Here is a 20,105-nt window from a genome sequence, read left to right as displayed (position 1 = left end):
TTTATTTATTTAAAAAATAGATTCTAATCCCATGGTGTGATTGTTCAATTATTTCACTTATTTTGTTCACTTTTCCTGAGTTTTGTTATTATCTGAGTCATATTTATTTATTGCAAACTGACAAATCTGGGTCTTCAGTGGGTCTGTTTCTAGTCTCTGATTTATTCGGCTGATTATAAATCATAAGATTATTTTTTCTCATGAGTGCTGACTGAATGAGCTGCTTGATTGACACAACTACACGGCTCCATATGATGTGACCTTCCCACAGAGATGGGACTGTCTTTCTTCTCTTATTCAGATGGAATGAGAAAAGGATCAGCTCAGTTCAATCCAGGACTAACTTTAGTTGTTCCAAGCAACCGTCTTATGGATTGCTCCTATATCTGCTGTGCCCCTGGACTTCATTTGAAAATCTGCTCTTTGGTTTCCTCAGTCCTCAAATCTTTAGGAAAATCCTGATTTCTCCTGTAGAGATTTTCTGCTTAACTCTTGTCTGTTCAACATATGGAGCGTTAAAATTTTGAGACAGTGATCACCGTGATTTTTGAAGCAATTATTTGCACTTGGCGAATCTTTAATTCTAAGCACCAGGAGATAGAAAAGAAAGGTCTCTCTCTGCCTCTGCCTTTTGGGAGTTGCAAGGTTAAGGTCCTATCTGGAGGGGAACCATACAAATCCAAAAGTTTCCTTAGAGGGAAACTGGCTATATTTTGAAGGCTATGTAAGTTTTCATTTTTTTATCACTATAGCTCTGTGTGACAGCTGAGTTTGCTGGCTTCTTTTTCTCATAACAAATATCTCTACTTGAGCCAAAGTTCATCAACCTGTGGCTAAACCTAGAAAATATCCTTGTAGGAAAAATAATTACTAGCTATCATTAACTACCCAAGGGACATTATTTTTCTCAGGAGTTTTAACATCACATCCAAATTATTTTCATAATTCTCTAAAGCCTTAAATATTTTTAAAAGAATATATTTTGGCCTACTACGGACTACTTTATTCTACCTGGACATGAAAATCCTGGATTTGACAAAGAATTGTTTTCTTTGTCATTTATACCACCATTCCATACAATAATCTGGACAAGATTATAGTAATGTGTGTTTGATCTAGCAGTTAGTTGTTTTTTAATGTGCTTTTGAAGATTGATTTATAAATATCAGGAGAAGGGGGAAATCCCTCCATTTATTTTATACCTATTTTCAGAATTCTATTTAGTTTTACCTATATCCAGAACTGGTATTATATACTCCTTTGCTCAGTCTTTTCCAATTCCCCTATTGAACATAAACTTCCTCTTTGGAACTCCCTCAGCACCTATTTGTATGTTTTTATTGCATTTATACTTTGCATTATGGTTATTCACATTTATTTATATTCTTCATAGGGTATATCAAAGATCGTTGTCCACAGGGGAAGGAATAAATAAAAGGCTGACACCATAATACTGGGGATACCAAGAGAATTATTACATACTCAACCTTAGTGTTTGGGAGGAGGACACATAAAGAGCAGTATTTTCTGGGCTGGGGCCAGAAGACTTTCTTAGTGAGACAAGCATAGTTAATGTGACAAAGAAAACTTGCTTCCGTATGGCTTGTAAACTTTTGTATCAAAGGCTATTTGATTTGTTGGACTTATTACTTTGATGACAGTCATAACTGAGAAAATCCAAGTTTAACACACACTTTCGAAATGAAAGGTCGAAATTCAAATCTTTTGATTGTTCACTACTGTGAGCAGGGACCTCTTGGTCACACATACTCACACACACACATGCACACACACACACACATACACACACACATAACCCCTTTAGGTATTACCCAATCAACCCACAAATATTTGTTAAAGCAAGCACAAACATAAATCAGCATGAATGTAAGGTGGTATATACTGAGAACTATATGAATACTGGCTATGATAACTATTAATACTTTGGGATAGTGAGCAGTCAAGGTGGTCTGCTAAGAGACCTGCATTATGTCTTGTCATTAGACCTCATGTAGTGTGTTAAGCCCACAGGAATTTTGGCTTTAGTCTTTTCATTTCTTTCTTTCCTGTGTGCAGGATTAACATGGCCATTTAAATTAGAGGAGACATGAATAAATTTAATGTGGCATCTCATCTCAGATGGCTTTAATAGTCTGAATTGCTTTTAAGAAAAACTTGTAATGCAAATAAAGAATTTCCTGTCAAACTGTATGAATGCCATGTGGCTTGAAATGGCATCTTGGTGGTCTAAGTCCATTCAAAAGGGAAGTACAATGGACCACAACTATTCTGGAAGAGCCCAGAGGCCGGAGGAGATGCAGCATTTCTCATCAGAAATGTTAAATCAGGCCAAAGATGAACTGAGTAATTTTGTCTCTCCAGAGACAAAACTTTTATACATTTCAAAGAGTTGTGGTGCAATAATAGGAGTAGTTGGGAAAGACATAAATGGTGGAGTGAGGGGAGAGGGAATCAGAAAGGGCACAGAGGATGAGGACATGAGCATATCCCACTCAGTGTATGCCAAAGTGTCCATGAGTCTATTATGCCATTATGAAAAATTACTATGAAGAATAGCTCATTATGCATAATTATGAAATTTTAAGATGTCAAGACACATTCCATTGAACAGAATGCAAAAACATGCAAATGGAAAAGGCATCTTTGTTTTCGGCCTTTGGAACTCTTCCTAGTTTTTTTTTAATGACTTTACAGTGGCTCACAGAGAGATGGTGCATTATTTCTAACCTCAAGGAAACTTGATTCTAGTAAGAGGATAGGACATAATGTATGGAATACAGAGAGTTAGAGAGTCATAGGAAATAAGATGAAAAATGTTCACCCAAGTATGGTGATCACAAAGGCATAATGAAGGTAGTAGAGTCTGAACTGGACCTTGAAGGACAGGATTATAATAGATAGTCTTGAGCATGAAATGTCATTGTAGACAAAAATACACAAGCACAGGAAGATAGAGCTCTGCTGTATTTGTGGAATACCCAAGATGCACACTGCTCAGTGTGCAGAGTGACTTCTAAGTGAGATTAAAGTTAGAGTTTAAAGGAATATTGCCTATGGGGCTGTATTTAGCCATTTGGCTTATTAAGTCATTGCACTATAATAATTGACATGTGTTTTACAGAGCATAACGTATTTTCAAATATGGTCTTCATAATAATGCTTTCAAGCAAAAATTATCACCCCATATACAGATGGCAAAATGATCACCCCATACACAGATGGAGACAGAAAATGATTCCAAGGTCATGAAGCATGGTTTCTCTTTGCCCTTGTTAGGCTTCTAATTGTTTATTCATACCACCACCATAATTTATTGTAGTGCATCATAATTGTTCATCCTAATAATTGCTCACTTTTAAAATCCAGCACATCCTGCTTATGTATGGAAAAGAGAGCCACTAACACCCTCTCCAATGATTTGTTTAAACTTCTTCTTTGTGGAGTGTTGGGTATGGTAGTAAGAGAATAGCTTCTGAGTAAAGTCTTGTCATGAATCCTGGCTCTATGGTCTACCAGCTGTTTTGTTTGCTTCCTTTTGTCAGTTGTGGGGCTTGAACTCAGGACCTAAATGCTGTGCCTGAGCCTCTTTGTGCTCAAGGCTAGTGCTCTCCCACTTGAGTCCCAGCACTACTGTCTACCAGCTTTACGACTTTACTGAGGTTAACTGTTTCTGAGCCTAAGTGCCGTGACTATTAATACCTGAAACCAGGCAACAGGAAATCTCTCACTAATTCTCAGCACTTGGATTTTGGACTTTCCAGCCTCTAGATCTGTGAGCCAACAATTGTGTTCATTATACCATTCAGCCTCACATGTTGTTATAGTAACACTAAATCAACTAAGACTCTCCATTAAGAAACCCCAACTGATAAATGACACATCTTTCTTGTGCTATCTACACCATTATTCCACAATTGCAGCTACAGAAACCAGACATATTATGGAGTTAGTTATTTTCTTCTTACATCGACTTTTCTGCTTCTTTTCATTGCCCTTTTATTCCCCACCAAGCTTTCAAGGTGTTCTAGGTCAAGTGCTTCTAGGAAATCACTCTTGATTGGTCCTAATCTATCCCTTCTAAGGCAACTTGTCTACCAAAATACTCACCAATGCATATTCCTTGGGGTTTTGTGCCTTACCAATCTTATTTTAGTATGTTTGTATGTTTTGCTTTATTTTTAATTACTGATGTGTCTCATTGAGGATAACTTGATTTAAATTTTTTTAAATCTTAAGATGGTGGAAAAAAACATGCATTCAATAGATACTGTTCTTCAAAGTTTGACTTTTTATATGTTCCAAGATTAGTGGTACACGGTGTGATATTCTCTTGTGATGCTGGGCTCACTGTGAGCCATAGCTCTCAGTGAGTCAGATGATGGTTAAGCTCCTGGTCCTCTATGATATACTGTATCATCTAACCAAGATGCCTCAGAGGTTAGGGATGTTAAATACATTCTCAGCTTATAGTGGGTTTATTGAGATGTAACCATATCATAAACTGGAAAGCATCTGTATTTTGACCTAAAGAACCAAGTAGAATCAGAAGGATGACATGTGTAATGACGCCCTCTGGGATATGGATGATAAACACTTGACACCATATTGATAAGAATGGAAATTTGTTGAGTATTATAAGCTGAGAAAATACAAGTTTGAAAGGATCAAACACGTACAGACACTAATTTTCAAGCCATAGACACTGTTGAATTAATTAAAAAAAAATCTGATCCTTAGGCATATTTTCCTAGAGATTTTAGCCAATTTTAAGGCATACTTTTAGAAAATCCATCTTCCCCCCAGCCTTGGTACATTCTCTTTGTACCCTAAATTCATTTAACTTGTTGCTATCAAATATAAAAATATGTAGTTTAGCTATGGATTTAAAGTGACACTTCCTTGAGATTAGGAAAAAGGCAAGCCTATTTCCTTTACTGTTTGTGATTGGTGGTCAATACTCAAGTCTGGGGGATTTCAGGGTGTTTGGAGCAAGCCCTCTTTCAACCCTCCACTTGCTCAGAAGATGTCCATGGAGGATACATTTGGGAGGGAATTTTTCCTGGTGTGCTGAGTTAGAGCAGAGAATACTATTGCTCTGATTTCTTGGACTATTAGGCACCATTAAAAACATCCTTACTTGGGAACAGTCAAAACTAAGATGTCAAAGTAGATTGTGGGATGCATCTACTAATTTCCTGTACAACTTCTTTGCTGTATTTTTTAAAGAATAAAATATGCAATTGGAAAATTCATTTAATTCAATAGGTGATTCACTTATTCTTTAGAAAGTGTACAAGTGTTTTTAATACATGTCCTCATATAGCTTGTGCGATACTTATAATGATGTCTACGAATAGTATTAGATCTTAGAAAAAGTTATGTCTATGAGAAGGCTGTTATAGTGGAAAAATCAGGATACAGTCATACTATTTTTAACTCACAATATTTTTTCCAGAAGCATATTTACATTTACACATGACAAGTTAGTGAAGTACACTTGTGAAGTATATCCACAGAATAAAAATATTTAGTTATTTACATATTATAAAACTTCAAACAATTTAATTTGTACATATGCTTTGTAAGTAGGAATATGAGAGGCAGTTGAATTAGTACATAAAGTTTTTATTTAAACTTTTTCCCTTCCAAGCAAGCTTCATTTACACATTCTAATACTGTACAAAATTTACATTTTCTGTGACTTACTGTTCACTTTCTAGTTTGTGTCTTCCTGAAATACAGAAAGCTTTAGTTATAGTTCTCATAAATACTTTCTTTATTTCCACTAGAAATAAAAAAGAAAATAAAGAATGCGTCTAAGGGAAGCAAATATTTTTGCATAAACTGTGACTTTGGAAGAAACAGTGACAGATGACAATACAAGGTTTTCTTCATGGTGTCAGCTGAGATTTTTCCCAAAAAGTCCTGCAATGTTTCTTTCTATATATTCATAAGTTTTCATGGATAAAGAAAGTTGATTGCACTGGATACATATATATATATTCATATACATATATATTTACAACGGATCCTTTGGATCTGAACATACAAATAAACACAAAAACAATGAGGATTGCACTTTATTGTAGAAATGACACTGGATTCCAGGATTCCTTTCTATCTTGACATCCTTCATGATGTTGAGGGCATTATTGTTATCTGTGGTTTCCTTTAATTATGGTCTTGAACATGACATTTCTTGAAGAATCAACATCTTTGGGTGATTAAGAGCAATTTAGGTATTTGCATACTCCTAAGAGTTGTTGGTCAAGCCCGGAAGAACCTGAAAGTCAAATTCATGTTACTGCTAGTTCTGTTATTCTGATTGGCCACACTGAAAGGATGCCATGCTGTCTTAAACTCCTCCTAAATTCCTCTTGCTCCTTGAAGACATGTAGCAATTGCTCAATTAACTGATTTCAGATTTTTCTGGTGATAATAAATCAAATGCGACAAGCTGAGAAACAATAAGTCTAGTGTCTAGAGCCAGCCAATGGTGAGGAAAAGGAAAAATATTTTTTCAGGTGCTTTACAACTTTGCAAAGTTGTGTGTTTTTTAGGAACAGAGAGGCACCTGGGATTATACCTAAAAGAAATCATTATTTTTTTCATTGCTACTTTCTTGAAAGTAATCTTTCAGTTTTCATTATGGATTAAATTTGGGCTGGGTATGCACCAAAATTTTGGAAATATTACAACTTAATTGATCAGTCCTGTCTTTTTAAGGCAGAGAAGTATCTTCAGTACTTAAATGCTGAAAAAAGAGAGAAAAACCTAAGTCCCCATAAACTGAATAGTGTATTGCAGTTGAAATTTTCAGATAGAATTGAAGACACAAAAGTTAGGGTTCAGGCCTGCTTAGACTCTATCTATAGGGCAGAAAGCAATGGCTACAAGACCTAGCAATTTATTCTTGTGTGATTCATGAGATGCTATTAGCACAGAAAGTATATCAAATAAGATTGTATAAAACCCCCAAAAGCATTCTTTAATATTACTTTCAACAATTATATTGCCTATAGGGTTTATGAAGTAGCCAAAGGTGCGGAATACAGAATTTAAGTCGCAATTGCTGGAATGCAGTGTATTTTGGTGGGTCACATTTTGAATCATTCATATACACAGGGTCCCCCAAACATCAACATCAATCACATGCAGGTAGACTACAATGCACAATATTGATCTTATGTCTCTCTGGGGCTAATCTTCTGTAATTTGTCTTCCTCCTTTTCAAAGTGAAGATCCATCCAGACAAGTAGTTTTTGTAAAGCTGGGAAAAGGTAGAACTCATCTGAAGTGAAGCATCTGTCACCACAGGAAGTCAGTGTGCCTGCGTCACAGACACCATATCTGCTCAAGGACAGGTCTCTTTCTTTTGTAGTTATTTGTAAGTCATCAGAAACCAAAGGTGGGTTTTGGCAGTTGTACCATGAAAATGCACGATTCCTCTAGAACAGCAATATCACCTGTTACTGCTTCCCAGGCTGTAATACAGTTCATTCCAGGTATTCCTCGTGTTATTTGTTGTAGGGTACACAGGCAGGCAGGATAACTGTTGCACAGGCAGGGCCTGCCAGGGGTTCTGCTACGTCTCCTTCAAGTTCTGTCCAGCTTCCTTTCTCCGGACAGTAGCATATTGTTGATGACTTATAGGCGCCCTGGAACAGCGGAGCAGAGGAATAAGAAAGGATGTTCGGGGAAGGTCACTGCCAATGTGATTTATCACACTTTCATTGGAAAGTAAAGATCTATTCTCTGCCCTTGCTAAAAAGTAAAAAAAATAAAATAAAATTCCATGTGAAAGTAGTAAACCTTAAACTGATTTATTACGAGGGAAAATTTGAAATGGGACATATCAAAATCTTTTTGTGTGATGGCTTATAATAAAAAGCAAATAAATATCTAGAACATCTTAGATGCTCAAAAGCTAGATTAAGATAATAGTTAGAGTGGAAGTTATCCATCTAAAAGAAATAAAGACAGACCAGGAGTTTGACCTAGTGATAGAGTACTTGCCCAGAAGCACAAAGACCTGGTTCGATTCCTAGGTACCACATACATAGAAAAAAGCAGGAAGCAGTGCTAAGGCTCAAGTGGTAGAGCTCTAGTCTTGAGAAAATTCAAGGACAGTGCTCAGGCTCTGAGCTTCAAAGCCCAGGACTGGCAAAAAAAAGAAATAAAAAGACAGGTTTAAATAGTTGTAGTAAATTGGGTTTTAGATTATTGACTCAGTTCTTTTGTTGCTGTTGTTATTGTGGAAAAATCAGAACTAGAACTATGAACCAGTTTAACGTAGAATTGAAAAAAGGCTTTCCAACTTCACACATTGACTTATTTGTTTTCAAGAGGCCACATGAGAAATAAACAAAGATTTTAATTTTGTTTCCTTTGTCAACTTGAGGAACTAGTACTTATATAAAATTTTCTTCCCCAAACAAGCTTAAAAAAAAATCACAGGCTCAGAGAAGTGAATTCTAAGATATGGAAACAAGAGGTTATATCATGTTGTTACTGCATCTGACTTTGGTACCTACTATATTGTATAGATCTTCATTTGTTCATCTGAAATAGGGAAGGGAAGGGAAAAACAGGATGATTGGGAGAGGGTCGGGGGGGAAGGAAATTGGGGGATGAACATGGGAAGGCTTAGCAATGTTCAAGAAGTAATGTAACCACTACCTGATGAATGTAAATGTAACCTCTCTATATGTTACCCCAACAAAAGTAATGTACCAGTACTTGACAAATGTAACGGTAGCCCCTCTATACATCTCTCCAACAATAAAACACAATTAAAAAATCACAGGCAGACAATACGCCACCCAACAAATCTACCAATCATTTTAGTTAACAATTTTGTGCATGAACATGAACAAATACTAGCCAATTTCAGAATATAGGTTATTCATGTGGCTACTGACCTTGTTTTGTCAAGTTAATGGCTTGCAAATAAATAGGGAACAGGTAATGTTCAAGAGATCTATAGGGCATAACAAAAGTCTTGTATCCTCAGGGAACATGGAGTAACACACATTGATTTGAAAAGGACCTTTTTTCCCTAATAGAGAAAATCTGAATATGAAATGGGTATAAGAGAATTGTAGTTACTTATCTATTTACATAAGTGAATTTTTTAAAAATGCTGAGTTTAGGATGATATAGTATGATGTCTGAAATGTGCTTTTAATAGCTTCAGCCAATTGTGAGTGGATGAGTGTGTGTGTCTGTGAATTAGATTTTAAAAAATTTTATAGATCTGTAATTCTCTAGAGGAAAAAAGATACTGGAGATATGAACTATGAGTCTCTTTCAAAACTAAAAGAAGTACAAGGCAAAAACAATCATAAGGAAGACACTATATCATATGAGAGTGAGTAGAAAGTTAATTCTGTAGCAATGACATTCTGGATTTTTTTTTAAGATCTAAGTATGACAAAATGTTATGGATGATGGTGGTAGAGATTGGGTTAATGAGGACTCATTGTAATCTCATTTTTTCTGTATGTTTGTACATGTGTGGATGACAACACATTTGGAAGCAAATAAACAGAGCTAGCAATGACACATAAAGGAGGAGACTGAGCAAAATTATGGACACATACCATACTCCAGCTGTAGCCTCCCACGAGATAAATGCTGTCATCAAGCACTGCACAGCCAGGACCACTTCGACCCTCCAAAATGGGAGTTTGGAGGATATTCCACTGGTCACCTTTTGGGTCATAACATTCCACAAGCATGACATCAAGGTGTGAGAAGCCTAGTGATGGAGCAAAATGGACCCATAAGAGGAGAAGGTCACTTCAGGTTAACCATGGAGAAGACTGTTGTCTTTGACATAGTTTCATGGTCACTGGAGAGACTGGGAGGTATATCAGAAAGACGTAACAAATCACACACAGAACTCTGGTCACAGCTTAATTCAATGAAGGAAGCCTGAGCAGATGTCACTAGGAAAATTCGATTATTGGAGGCAGAGTTTATTTAAAAAATGGTTTATGAAAAGCTTATTTTTGATGGTTGAACATAATAACCATGATAATGCTTTGTTCTCTGAAGGCTTGTATGAACTAGCTGGTACTATTGTTCTTTTATAGATAAGGAATAGGAGGTCAGTGACTGGAGTAATTCACAATCTGGTTAAGTAGATAAACTGAGGTTTGAACCCAGATGAACAGGGTTTCAGTGTTCACACTCACATGGACTAAAGCATATTGCTTTTCCTATATGGATACTTAACAACATCAAAATATTTTAATTAAAACATTATTCAAAATTTAAAAAAATCTTTTGCCAATCCCAAGGCTTTAATTCAGGGCCTGAGCACTGTCCTTGGGTTTTCTCAAGGCTACAGCTGTACCACTTGAGCTATAGCACCACTTCCGGCTTTTTTCTATGTATGCGGCACTGAGGAATTGAACCCGGATCTTCGTGCTAGCACACACGTGCTAGGCAAGCACTCTAGAACTAGGCTAAACTCCTGGTTTTTTAGTCTGGCTATGTTTATAAACAACACTGATAATATCAATGAATTCCAAAGTTTCCTAAGCATCAAAGTTTAGAGCAGGGGACTGAGTACACTTCCACAAGAGGCAGGCTTTCTTTTCTCTTCCTTCCTCCCTTCCTCTCTCCTTCCTTCCTTCCCTCCCTCCCTCCCTCTGCTCTCTCTCTTTTTCTTTCTCTCTTTTCTTCTTTCTCTTTCTTTCTTTCTTTCTTTCTTTCTTTCTTTCTTTCTTTCTTTCTTTCTTTCTTTCTTTTTTTCTTTTTTCTTCCTTTCATTCTTTCCCTCTCTTTTTTCTTACTTTCACCTTCCCCTCCTTCCCCTCTCCCTTCTATCTCCTTCCTTCCCTCCTTTTCTTCTTCTTTCCCTCCCTCCCCTTCCTTCTTTCTTCCTTCATTCCCTCAAATTATCTCTTCCTTCTTTCCATTTTAAAAATTGACCTGGGTCTTGCTATATCTCCAACTAGCTCTTCCTACCTCAGCCTTCTGTAATGCTGAGATTACAGGCATGTGCCACCCTCCACTTGTGATAAAGTGGTTAGTGCAACAAGCAAGTTGCTGAGAACAATATACAGGCTTGTGGTTTGTCCTAGATCTCTGCCTTTAATTTAGCGGGCAAAAAGGCCCTACTGGGAGCCTCACTGTCACTAAGCAAACAAAATTATTTTCTTGTTTATAGATATTTGCTATAGATATTTTCATGTTTTTCAAATATGAGGTTAAGATATTTTGAGTAATCTACCCATTTTTCAGATAAGAAAAACTGTGGACCCAAATAGGTAAGAAATATTTCATTTCAATTGCAGCTTTCTTATGAATTCATCACTAAACATATATACATAAAGTTATAAACATGAACATTAAGTACAAAAGTTGCAGTTAAATACTTATATTGTATATTACATAGTGGAGTAAGGGGTACAAAATATGGTTCTAAAAATGCTGTGGTCTTAATTGTATGCATAGTATTATAAAAGCAGGCTTATTTGAGAATCATAGATGTTTGGATATTCAGCACTCAAAAGAAATAACTCTAATTTAGATTAAAAAAAATTCTGCTAAATATTTAAGAAAATGCATGTTGGCTTTGTGCAGTTGTGAGTAAAAATCTTTATGATTATTGCAAAAAACAATTTTCCAGAAAAATTCATTACTACAACTTCGGTGATACGGAATAATTTATTTCACTAGATTCATGGTGACAGCAAATTGTTTGTGCTTTTCAGTTATTAATGCTTCCTTTTTTTGTTTTCTGTAGACATCATTATTCATTTCTTTAATGTGTATGGTAACCTAAAAATAATCGTATCTGCAGAAATGGCAGAATAAATGCTTGCTTAAGGGTACTGCTAATTTACTCAGAGTAGATTTTATTTGGTCAACATGTTTTTTACTTGGTTAACTATGATTATCTAACGAGAAAGCCCCTTAGCAAGAAACATGAGATGCAAATGTTATAGATTAGAAGAAGAAGGAAAAAAAGACCTTTCAAATGATTTCCTCCAATTGCATACAAGCGATCATTCATTACAGCCAAAGTGTGAATGGCACGTTTCGTGTTCATATCTTGTTTCCGAGCCCAGACATCCATAACAGGGTCATAGCAATACAGCCATGGGACATACTCTCCATTGTGTACACCCCCTGTAAATGACACATACACACACACAACGTCAAGCAGGAGCCTCAGAACAGACCTTGGTAACAGAAAATGGAGTACTGACTTGCCTGAAATGTATATCTTCCCATTGTGCACTGCTCCTGCGTGGGCTGCGAGCGGCTGGGGCAAAGAGGACACATAACGCCATTCATTTGTGTCCAAGTTATAACACTCCACACTGGACAAGTAGCCGGTTTCATTCCTTCCACCAATGACATATAAATGCTTGTCCAACCGACACGCATAGAAACTGGCTCTTCTACAAGGAAAACAATCATCCACAATAAATCATAAGAGGAGCTGGGAAATGTTACCTTTGACATAAGATAAGGAGTACTTAGTCAGGCTTGGAAAAGAGGAACATCTAGTCTTAGAAAGTACCCCAAATTTTCAGCTTCACATACCTGGCATTCAAACCTGAGACACTACATAGTAATATTACACATTGCCCCGACGATGCTGAACATTTTTGCTGTGGGGAGAACAGTCGAGGATAAATTTACCAACGGCTTGTTTCAGCTGTCTTGCTCTTGCCTTTTATACACTGTTAAAGTGTTCATTAATGTTTGGGATATTTGGTACCTTGTAAGGCTATCACAGCTCAATAAGACACAGTGAAAAATGAGGTAGATAATGTAGCAATAATAAATTATCTTGACATTCACTTTCTTTATGGTCCTTCAAGGGTCATTGTTCCCAATTTATAAGAGAACTACATCATCAAAATTTTTCTTCAATTATCATTTTTTCTTTTTTTCCCCTCATAGTATTATTGTAAGTAGAATACTTTTGTGAACTTCATATAACGCTTAAACTTTGCTCTTCTATAATCAATTACAGAAATTTCATCTAAATTGCTTTTGATATTGATTCTTACAAGGCTATAGGACATTTTGAAGTCATAGATAGATAGATAGATAGATCTGCTATGGGCTATATTTTGTTCCTATCCAATCAAAAGCAAAAGTGAGAAGCATGTTGTAAGGTTAGGGACATAGACCAATCCTGGTGTAGATCAAAGTGTGGAGCAAAGTACTGGGGATCTGAAGTTAGAATTTTAGCAGAAGAAATAGAAAAGAGTAGTGCAAAAAGTATACAAAAGAAAGGAAATGTGAGATTTGTAAATAATAAGATGTGAGGAATAAGGGAGAATAAAGATGAAAGCAGACTAAAATATATGGAGTTAGGATGACTGGTTGAAAGTTTAAGAATTCCTTAGCATCTTGCTTCTGTGTTTCCCTGATATTAATGGGATAACATATTTCACAAAGGATTGTGTGTGGTTCAATCTTAGGTAAGTACATTGATAAGTTCAAAATTTTGAAGGACATAAAATATGTCAGAAAAATTAAACAGTGCCTGTAAATATCAATCCCAAGTGTATTGTGAAGTGTTAATTTGGAGATGAAGAATGCAAAAAGTTTCTATTAGGTAAATTTGCACTTTTGACTAGGTTGTGTTTAACAAATGTTAAAACATGTAGAGGCCGTAGGTGCCATGCTGATTAATTAGTTTCTGGAGTGAGGTGACCTGGCTACATGATTAACTAGACATGCAGCTTCCCATATGCTACTTTACCTCCCTCAGTCTCGGATTGCTCATAAGTAACAGGAGAATAGTAATGCTACAATGTTCATAGAATATTTGTGAACATGTGCAAGGGCTTGTCATAGCGTCCAGTACTTGGTTCATTTTCAAGAGCTGTCAGTGGACGTTACCTGGACAGAACTAGCTATCAAGTTTGTACCTAAACCATTCCAAACACAGAATGACCATTGGATATCTCAACTGCTTGGTACTGGAAGTATACAAAATTCTTTTTTAAAAGAATATATTCCTATACATATTAAGATATCTTGGATATGATACGCATGTTTCATGAGCTAAACAGGAAATTCATGTTTCTCTATACACTTGGCCTATAAAGTAAGCTTAAGCAGACTTGTAGGGATCTTACATTTTAGCTGTGTCTCATCACCTGGGATGTAGGATTTTTCTCTTATGGTTTTGTGTCTCCCAAGCTTCGTATGGGAGATGCTCAACTGGTAATTCTTAGCGGGTGATTAGGCTTTGTATTGTTTGCTAGGCAATTTGGTATTCTTCAAGTATGGTATTTGTTGTAAATGCTCATTGTGATGATTTGGGTAGGAACCCCCTTCTGGTGGTCTTATTTACAGGTGATTAGATTATGAGGGCTATAACTTCAATAGACCAATTTGATGATGAATCTAGATAAGGGACCGTTAAGAGGTCAAGTTGGAGGAAATGGTCATTTGGAGAATGCTTTTGATGAACATATGTCATGCCTGGACTCTTCCTTATCTCTGTTTTCTGGCTTCCATAAGGTGAGAAGTTTTTCATTTCTTATATTCTTCTACCAAAAGCTAAAGGAACACAGGACCAACTGACCATGAGCCAAAATAAGTCTTTCTACCCTTAAGTTAGTTATTTTAGGCATTTTGTTACAGTGATGAGAAAAAAACGAAACCAATGAAATGTTCACATCTTCTTGACAGTCTTGGAATTGTATTGTTGTAGAATAATATTTTGTCCATCTTTTTTCTGTATTTTCTTCATTTAAAAAAATAAGTTCATGTTACAGCTAGTTTGGAAAGTTGGCAATGAAGACAATTAGGAAGGAAAATAAAGGGAAAGTGAGTCACATTTTACAACGTAAACATTAGCAGTCCTCGTCTATGTCTTCTGAGAGGTTTATAAAACTGAAATCATAATAATATTATTTATATGAATATGCTTTGTCATGTTCATTTGGGGAGTGATATCGCATAGCTATTTACTACATGATCAAAGGGTATACGGTCTTTAAAAAAGAACTGGGATTTCTTGATATATGGTAGTAAAATCTCATTTAAAGGCAAAATTAAGCTTAAATACAGTGGCAATATGAGAACCATTGGTACCTTCTGTTTCTTTAAACAAGTTTTCTTGAATATAACATGTCAAAATTATTTTATCAGGGGGCCTCTACCCACTCCAGGTAAACTATTTCACTCAGAAGAATGAATTATATGAATAAAAACCTCTTCACACCCATTTCATGTATAGTAACATAGGATAGGTCAATATTATTCTTTCATATAATTCTATGGGTTGTGGGGTCTCTGATTTCACCAATGGATCGTCCACTAATAGACTATGGATTGTGAGATGAGGATGGTGAATATTACGAAGCATTAATCTAGAAAATGCTAATTAGTCACAGCTAAGTATGAAAACTGCCTGAGTTTTGAGTGGAAAGATTGAGAGAAAGATCCCTTTGGCAGTGTGAACTCTTTCGATTTAGTCTAATTCTGGTGTTTTCACTTTTCTGATCCGTGTCTTCCTGTTTCATTGAGTCAGCCTGCCAGACCATGGTTTTGTTTCTAGCCAGTGTATGAAGTGATGATTCAATGTGTAGTCTCAACTTTATCCACACAGTGTCACGGTCAGGATCTGAATGAGAAAGAATCAGCAGGTTTCACTTCCTGATGCAAAGTGCATTTGTATGCTAGTAGTGAAATGAAGACTCTAGTCTTTGACTTATTCCCTTGTATGCCCGAAGTGGGAATTCCTGAAAAGTTCTAGGAAAGACAGCTTGTTCATGGTCTATCAACAATTATGAATATTTGATGGAGACTAAAATTCTACCATAACTGTTCCCTTTGGGGGGTGCTCCTCCTCCTTTCTAGATGAAGAGTTGGGTTAACATATTTTGTTTTCCTTGGAAAATTTAATTCCAGAGTGTTAAAGATTCCTTAGTGAGATTACACTGTAGTTCAAATTGTTCATTTCTTCTTCCTCCCTTCTCTCCCAGTCCTGACTGCTGGAAGCAATATTCAGAATTTCTGAGATAAGTTATGTATGAAGAATAACAAATAGCTAATACAGATTACTTTAAATCCTGATTAACTTACAGATCTTTACAGGTTCTTTCTGACAATAAAGGTAGCCAGTTTTTATTGGAAGTAGAAGATGAATTACTATAACCTTAACCCTGTATAAGTTGTTCATTTCATCAGTAGGTTAAAAATTGTTATATATTCCATGTGTTAGGCAGAAGCAAAACATTGAAACTGGAAGCATTTCTACTGTATGCACTTCTAGTCTTTCCCTTAACTCTGTAAAGCAAAGGCTTTGTTGTTTCTCTTGGTTTTTTTTTGTTTGTTTGTTTGTTATTTAGGGTTTTTCTTTCCTATCTTGTTCTAGCTAGGAGGTTAAAAAATGTCCACAAAAATAATACTTAAAGTGTCCATTTTATTGAAACATTAGAGTTATGAAAGCATTTCTAATGATCCAAGTTTTCTATTTTGCCCGTTCCAACTGCCGATTCAAATCTTAAATCTAAAGACAAAACAGTATATCAGCATTACACTTAGAGTTATATTTTTCATCCAGTTATTTACCAGTAAATTCAGAGCTAGCAAACAGGTACCCAGTTTTGAGCTGGTCCATAGCTGGTAAGAGGCTATGGGCCCATTTACCAGTGAATGGGGAGGCTACTCAGCATGTTTCATTATACCTCTTAGAAGCTCTAATTAGATAAGATATCTTGGAAATCTGTCCAGCCAGTTTAGTAACCATCAATTCCGCTGGGGGGAAGCTTACATGGTATTTCTGTTATTCTCATTCAGTTTTGTAACATCCCAACCTAATGTCTTCTCTACACTTTAGCTGCAAAATAATGGAAGAGGTGGGTGAATTTCTGGTTTGATGTATGATGTATGTACTGTAAACTTAATAAACTGGGGAAACTTTTGTGATCTAAAGAGCCTCTTATATATTTTAGGTCTTTTCTTCTACTATTACTACCAATTAAGACACTGCTAATCCTGGCTGTTTTGAATAGACGCCTGGCAGTGACAGAAACATTTCAGTAGAAGTTATGGATTGCTGCTGACTGGGTCAACCAACCCATAGGAGAGAGGGAGCTAAAGATTGACGGGGTATTTTTGAGATCTGCCTTTTTCCATTCAGTTGTGTAAGGAGCTCTTTATTTGGTCTATCGAGTTGATTGTTCTAAATCTAAAAAGAAAAAAAATCAGAAAACTTCTTTTACTAGGGACCTGACATGATCTACCATAATGACTTGAGAAGAAACGTTAAACAGTCCATCCTGTCAACGGTGGCTGCCGGGCGCCGACAGACCATGGCAGGTCTTTTTGTCAGGTCAATGAGCTGCTAAAAATTGGCTAAGTTGGACCCTGCCATGATAGGCCATTGTGCCTCAGAGGAAGTCATTATAGACTATCAAGTAAACAATACACATTTAAAAAATTACTAATTAGGTTTTGCAGCAATACTTCCCATCCTTAGGGGCTCTACAGTGAGATAATTGACCGCGACGTGAGTTATGCCTCCCTAGCCCAGGGCATGAAGGTTAATTATCATAGTGCTTGGCCCCCAGCAAAGGGGACTGTGGTGATGACATGATGACATTTCCAACATGGATTGATAGGGTTTGTCTAAACAAAACTTTTTTGAATGGTGTTGATTAAGGGCAAAGTGATGTGGTGACAATAATAGTGGCTAGGACAAGAGAAGCAGTAATCCCTGAAGAGAGAAACAAGGTGCTCTGGAGAAAATCATCAGGAAGTTTCTGGTTCATGAAGTCTTTCAGGATATTAATTGACTTAGAATTATTTCTTGAGGTTCCTTGGAAGTAGACATCCCTGAAATTTCCTGTGATTGTTCAGGTGTCATCTCATATCCTCTGTAATCTCTAAAGAGTAGTGGTATATATGTGCATGGAATAGACACTGAGGTCCTTCCTTCCTTCCTTCCTTCCTTCCTTCCTTCCTTCCTTCCTTCCTTCCTTCCTTCCTTCCTTCCTTCCTTCCTTCCTTGTCTCTCTGGCTTTCTGTCTTTGCTTTTTTTGTCAGATGTGAGGCTTAAACTCTGGGCCTGGCTGCTGTCCCTAAGCTCTTCAGCTCAAGGTTAGTGCTATACCACTTGAGCCACAGTGTCACTGACACTGAATTTCTTTAGACCACAGATTTTGATTGTCTAGCTGTAGGGAAGTACACTTTACAATAAATAGTGCTTTCTGAAAATCCTGTTTGACTTGGACAATGATGAGTAGATAGATCCTGTAATCTAGTCGAATGTGTAAAGAAGAGATGGGTTATGAAGGATAAGAAATAAAAAGAATACTGCTAAATTGTTTCCTCTTCTCATTGGAGAAGAGGAAATGGCTTACAGTTATTTGTCACTATCATTTTGGACAGTTTTCTCAAGAGGGTATCTACATTATTTTAAAAGAACGAAGTATTTAAATCTAACATGTGATTTTGCATGTACAAGTAAAGCATAGTGTTATAACTCTATAATAGCCAGGAGAGATAAAATATTTGTAAGTATAGTAGCACTCTTAGGTTTCTTAGCTAGGAGTAGTCAGAGGAATAAACACTGAAAAAAAGATGACACTTTTTTTTAACTTACTATTGATTCTTAAAGACAACTGGTAGGTGAAATGGAAATGATTTACATTAATAAAATTTAAAATTCACTACTGAAATACTAAAATAAGTTTGCACATCAAATATTTAAGCATGAAGTTTAAATATTGAATATTAAATTCGATATTAAGTGATTTAATATTTAAAGAAATGTCTGCATTGAAAGGCATTTCATTGTGAAAATTTTGTTTTATATTTTGCTTTTAGGATATAAAAATTTCTCAGAAGCTTAATATCTCTGGCTGTAAAGGAACTAAAAATCAAATAGCACTGAGATTTCGTTCACACTCAAGGAAGAATGGCTTCATCCTCCAGAATACAACTGGCAGGAATGCAGAGAGAAAAGAACATAATAATACCTTGATGGGAATGTAAACTCTTGCAAACACTATTGGAGATAGTTTGGATATTCCTTTTTTTAAAAAAAACTAAACATATAGAACTACCCTATAATCCAGTAATACCATACCTGGGCCTTCATCCAAAGATTCAGTAGAGTCATCTCATACCTCTGTTCATTCCTGTGCTATTCACCATAGCAAACTCAGATACCAATAATGGATGAGTCCATCAAGAAAACATAGCACATATGTGTGTATGTACATATGTGAATACATGCAATTTTACATATGTGTCAGGATAAATAATATTGTCATTTGCAGGGAATGGATGAACTTCAAGAAATTTACGTTAAGTAAAGTAAGTCAGGCTTAGAGACAAAGGACACATGCTTTCTCTCATACATAAAAGATCTAAATTATAAACTTTTGTGAAAATGGACACAGAGTCATATTCAGATACACAAATTGACCAAAGAATAGTGCCTGCAGGGGGAGAGCCAGTGGTGTAACTCTTATGAACAATAAATTTACAGTTTAACAAAATGAATACCAGGAAGCTGGAGTCTAGAGGGAGAAGACAAATAGAGAGAGGAAGACTGCGAAAAGCCAGTCGTATATCAAATGTACATAAATGAAAATGAAATCAGGCAACTTAAGGGGCTGGGAGGGGTATAGTTGAGAGAGATGGGGAGAATGTCATAAACTGACATGTAGAGTTGAAACTTTTAGGTATAACCTACTTAAAGATACACAAACAATTGCTAAAGATAGTTGTAGAACCAGAAAAAAAACCAACAGCTGAGTTTGCGACATACCAATCAATCAAGGGAGTTGAAGAAGTAATAGATTTTTTTCCTATGTACATTAACTTACTCAATGATTTTTCTGAATAATAAGGCAGGTAAACTATATTGGTCAGGTCAAGTTTTACATTTTGCCTCAGGTGTCTATGCTTGACACTGTGCAGCACTCTAAACCATGGAACATCAAGTAGCCATAATTCTGTAGTACAGCCCTAACTGTTTCAGACACTACAAACAAGCACTTACCTTTCTTGCATGGGTGGAAGTTGAATCCAGCTATTAAATCGGGGATCATATCGGCTTACAAAATTTGTGCTGTGCTTTC

At 36.2% G+C, this 20,105-nt stretch overlaps 1 protein-coding gene across 1 annotated transcript in view; it reads right to left on the bottom strand.

Moving 5' to 3' along the window:
* Positions 1-5,378: 5,378 nt before the first annotated feature.
* Klhl14 (kelch like family member 14) overlaps positions 5,379-20,105 on the bottom strand; it is an 89,022-nt gene continuing 74,295 nt past the window's right edge. The window contains exons 4-8 of the mRNA XM_090353277.1: positions 20,027-20,105; positions 12,250-12,440; positions 12,007-12,165; positions 9,624-9,781; positions 5,379-7,679 (exon numbers count right to left, since the gene is read on the bottom strand). Coding sequence (XP_090209403.1) covers positions 7,539-7,679; positions 9,624-9,781; positions 12,007-12,165; positions 12,250-12,440; positions 20,027-20,105 — 728 coding nt within the window. The 3' untranslated portion in view covers positions 5,379-7,538. The remainder of the gene's footprint in view (positions 7,680-9,623; positions 9,782-12,006; positions 12,166-12,249; positions 12,441-20,026) is intronic.

The sequence above is a fragment of the Megascapheus bottae genome, chromosome 19 (assembly GCF_031878675.1).
Source record: "Megascapheus bottae isolate mThoBot1 chromosome 19, mThoBot2.hap1, whole genome shotgun sequence".
NCBI lineage: Eukaryota > Metazoa > Chordata > Mammalia > Rodentia > Geomyidae > Megascapheus > Megascapheus bottae.
The sequence above is the reverse complement of the archived record's forward strand: the minus strand, read 5'-3'. Positions and strand labels throughout refer to the sequence as shown.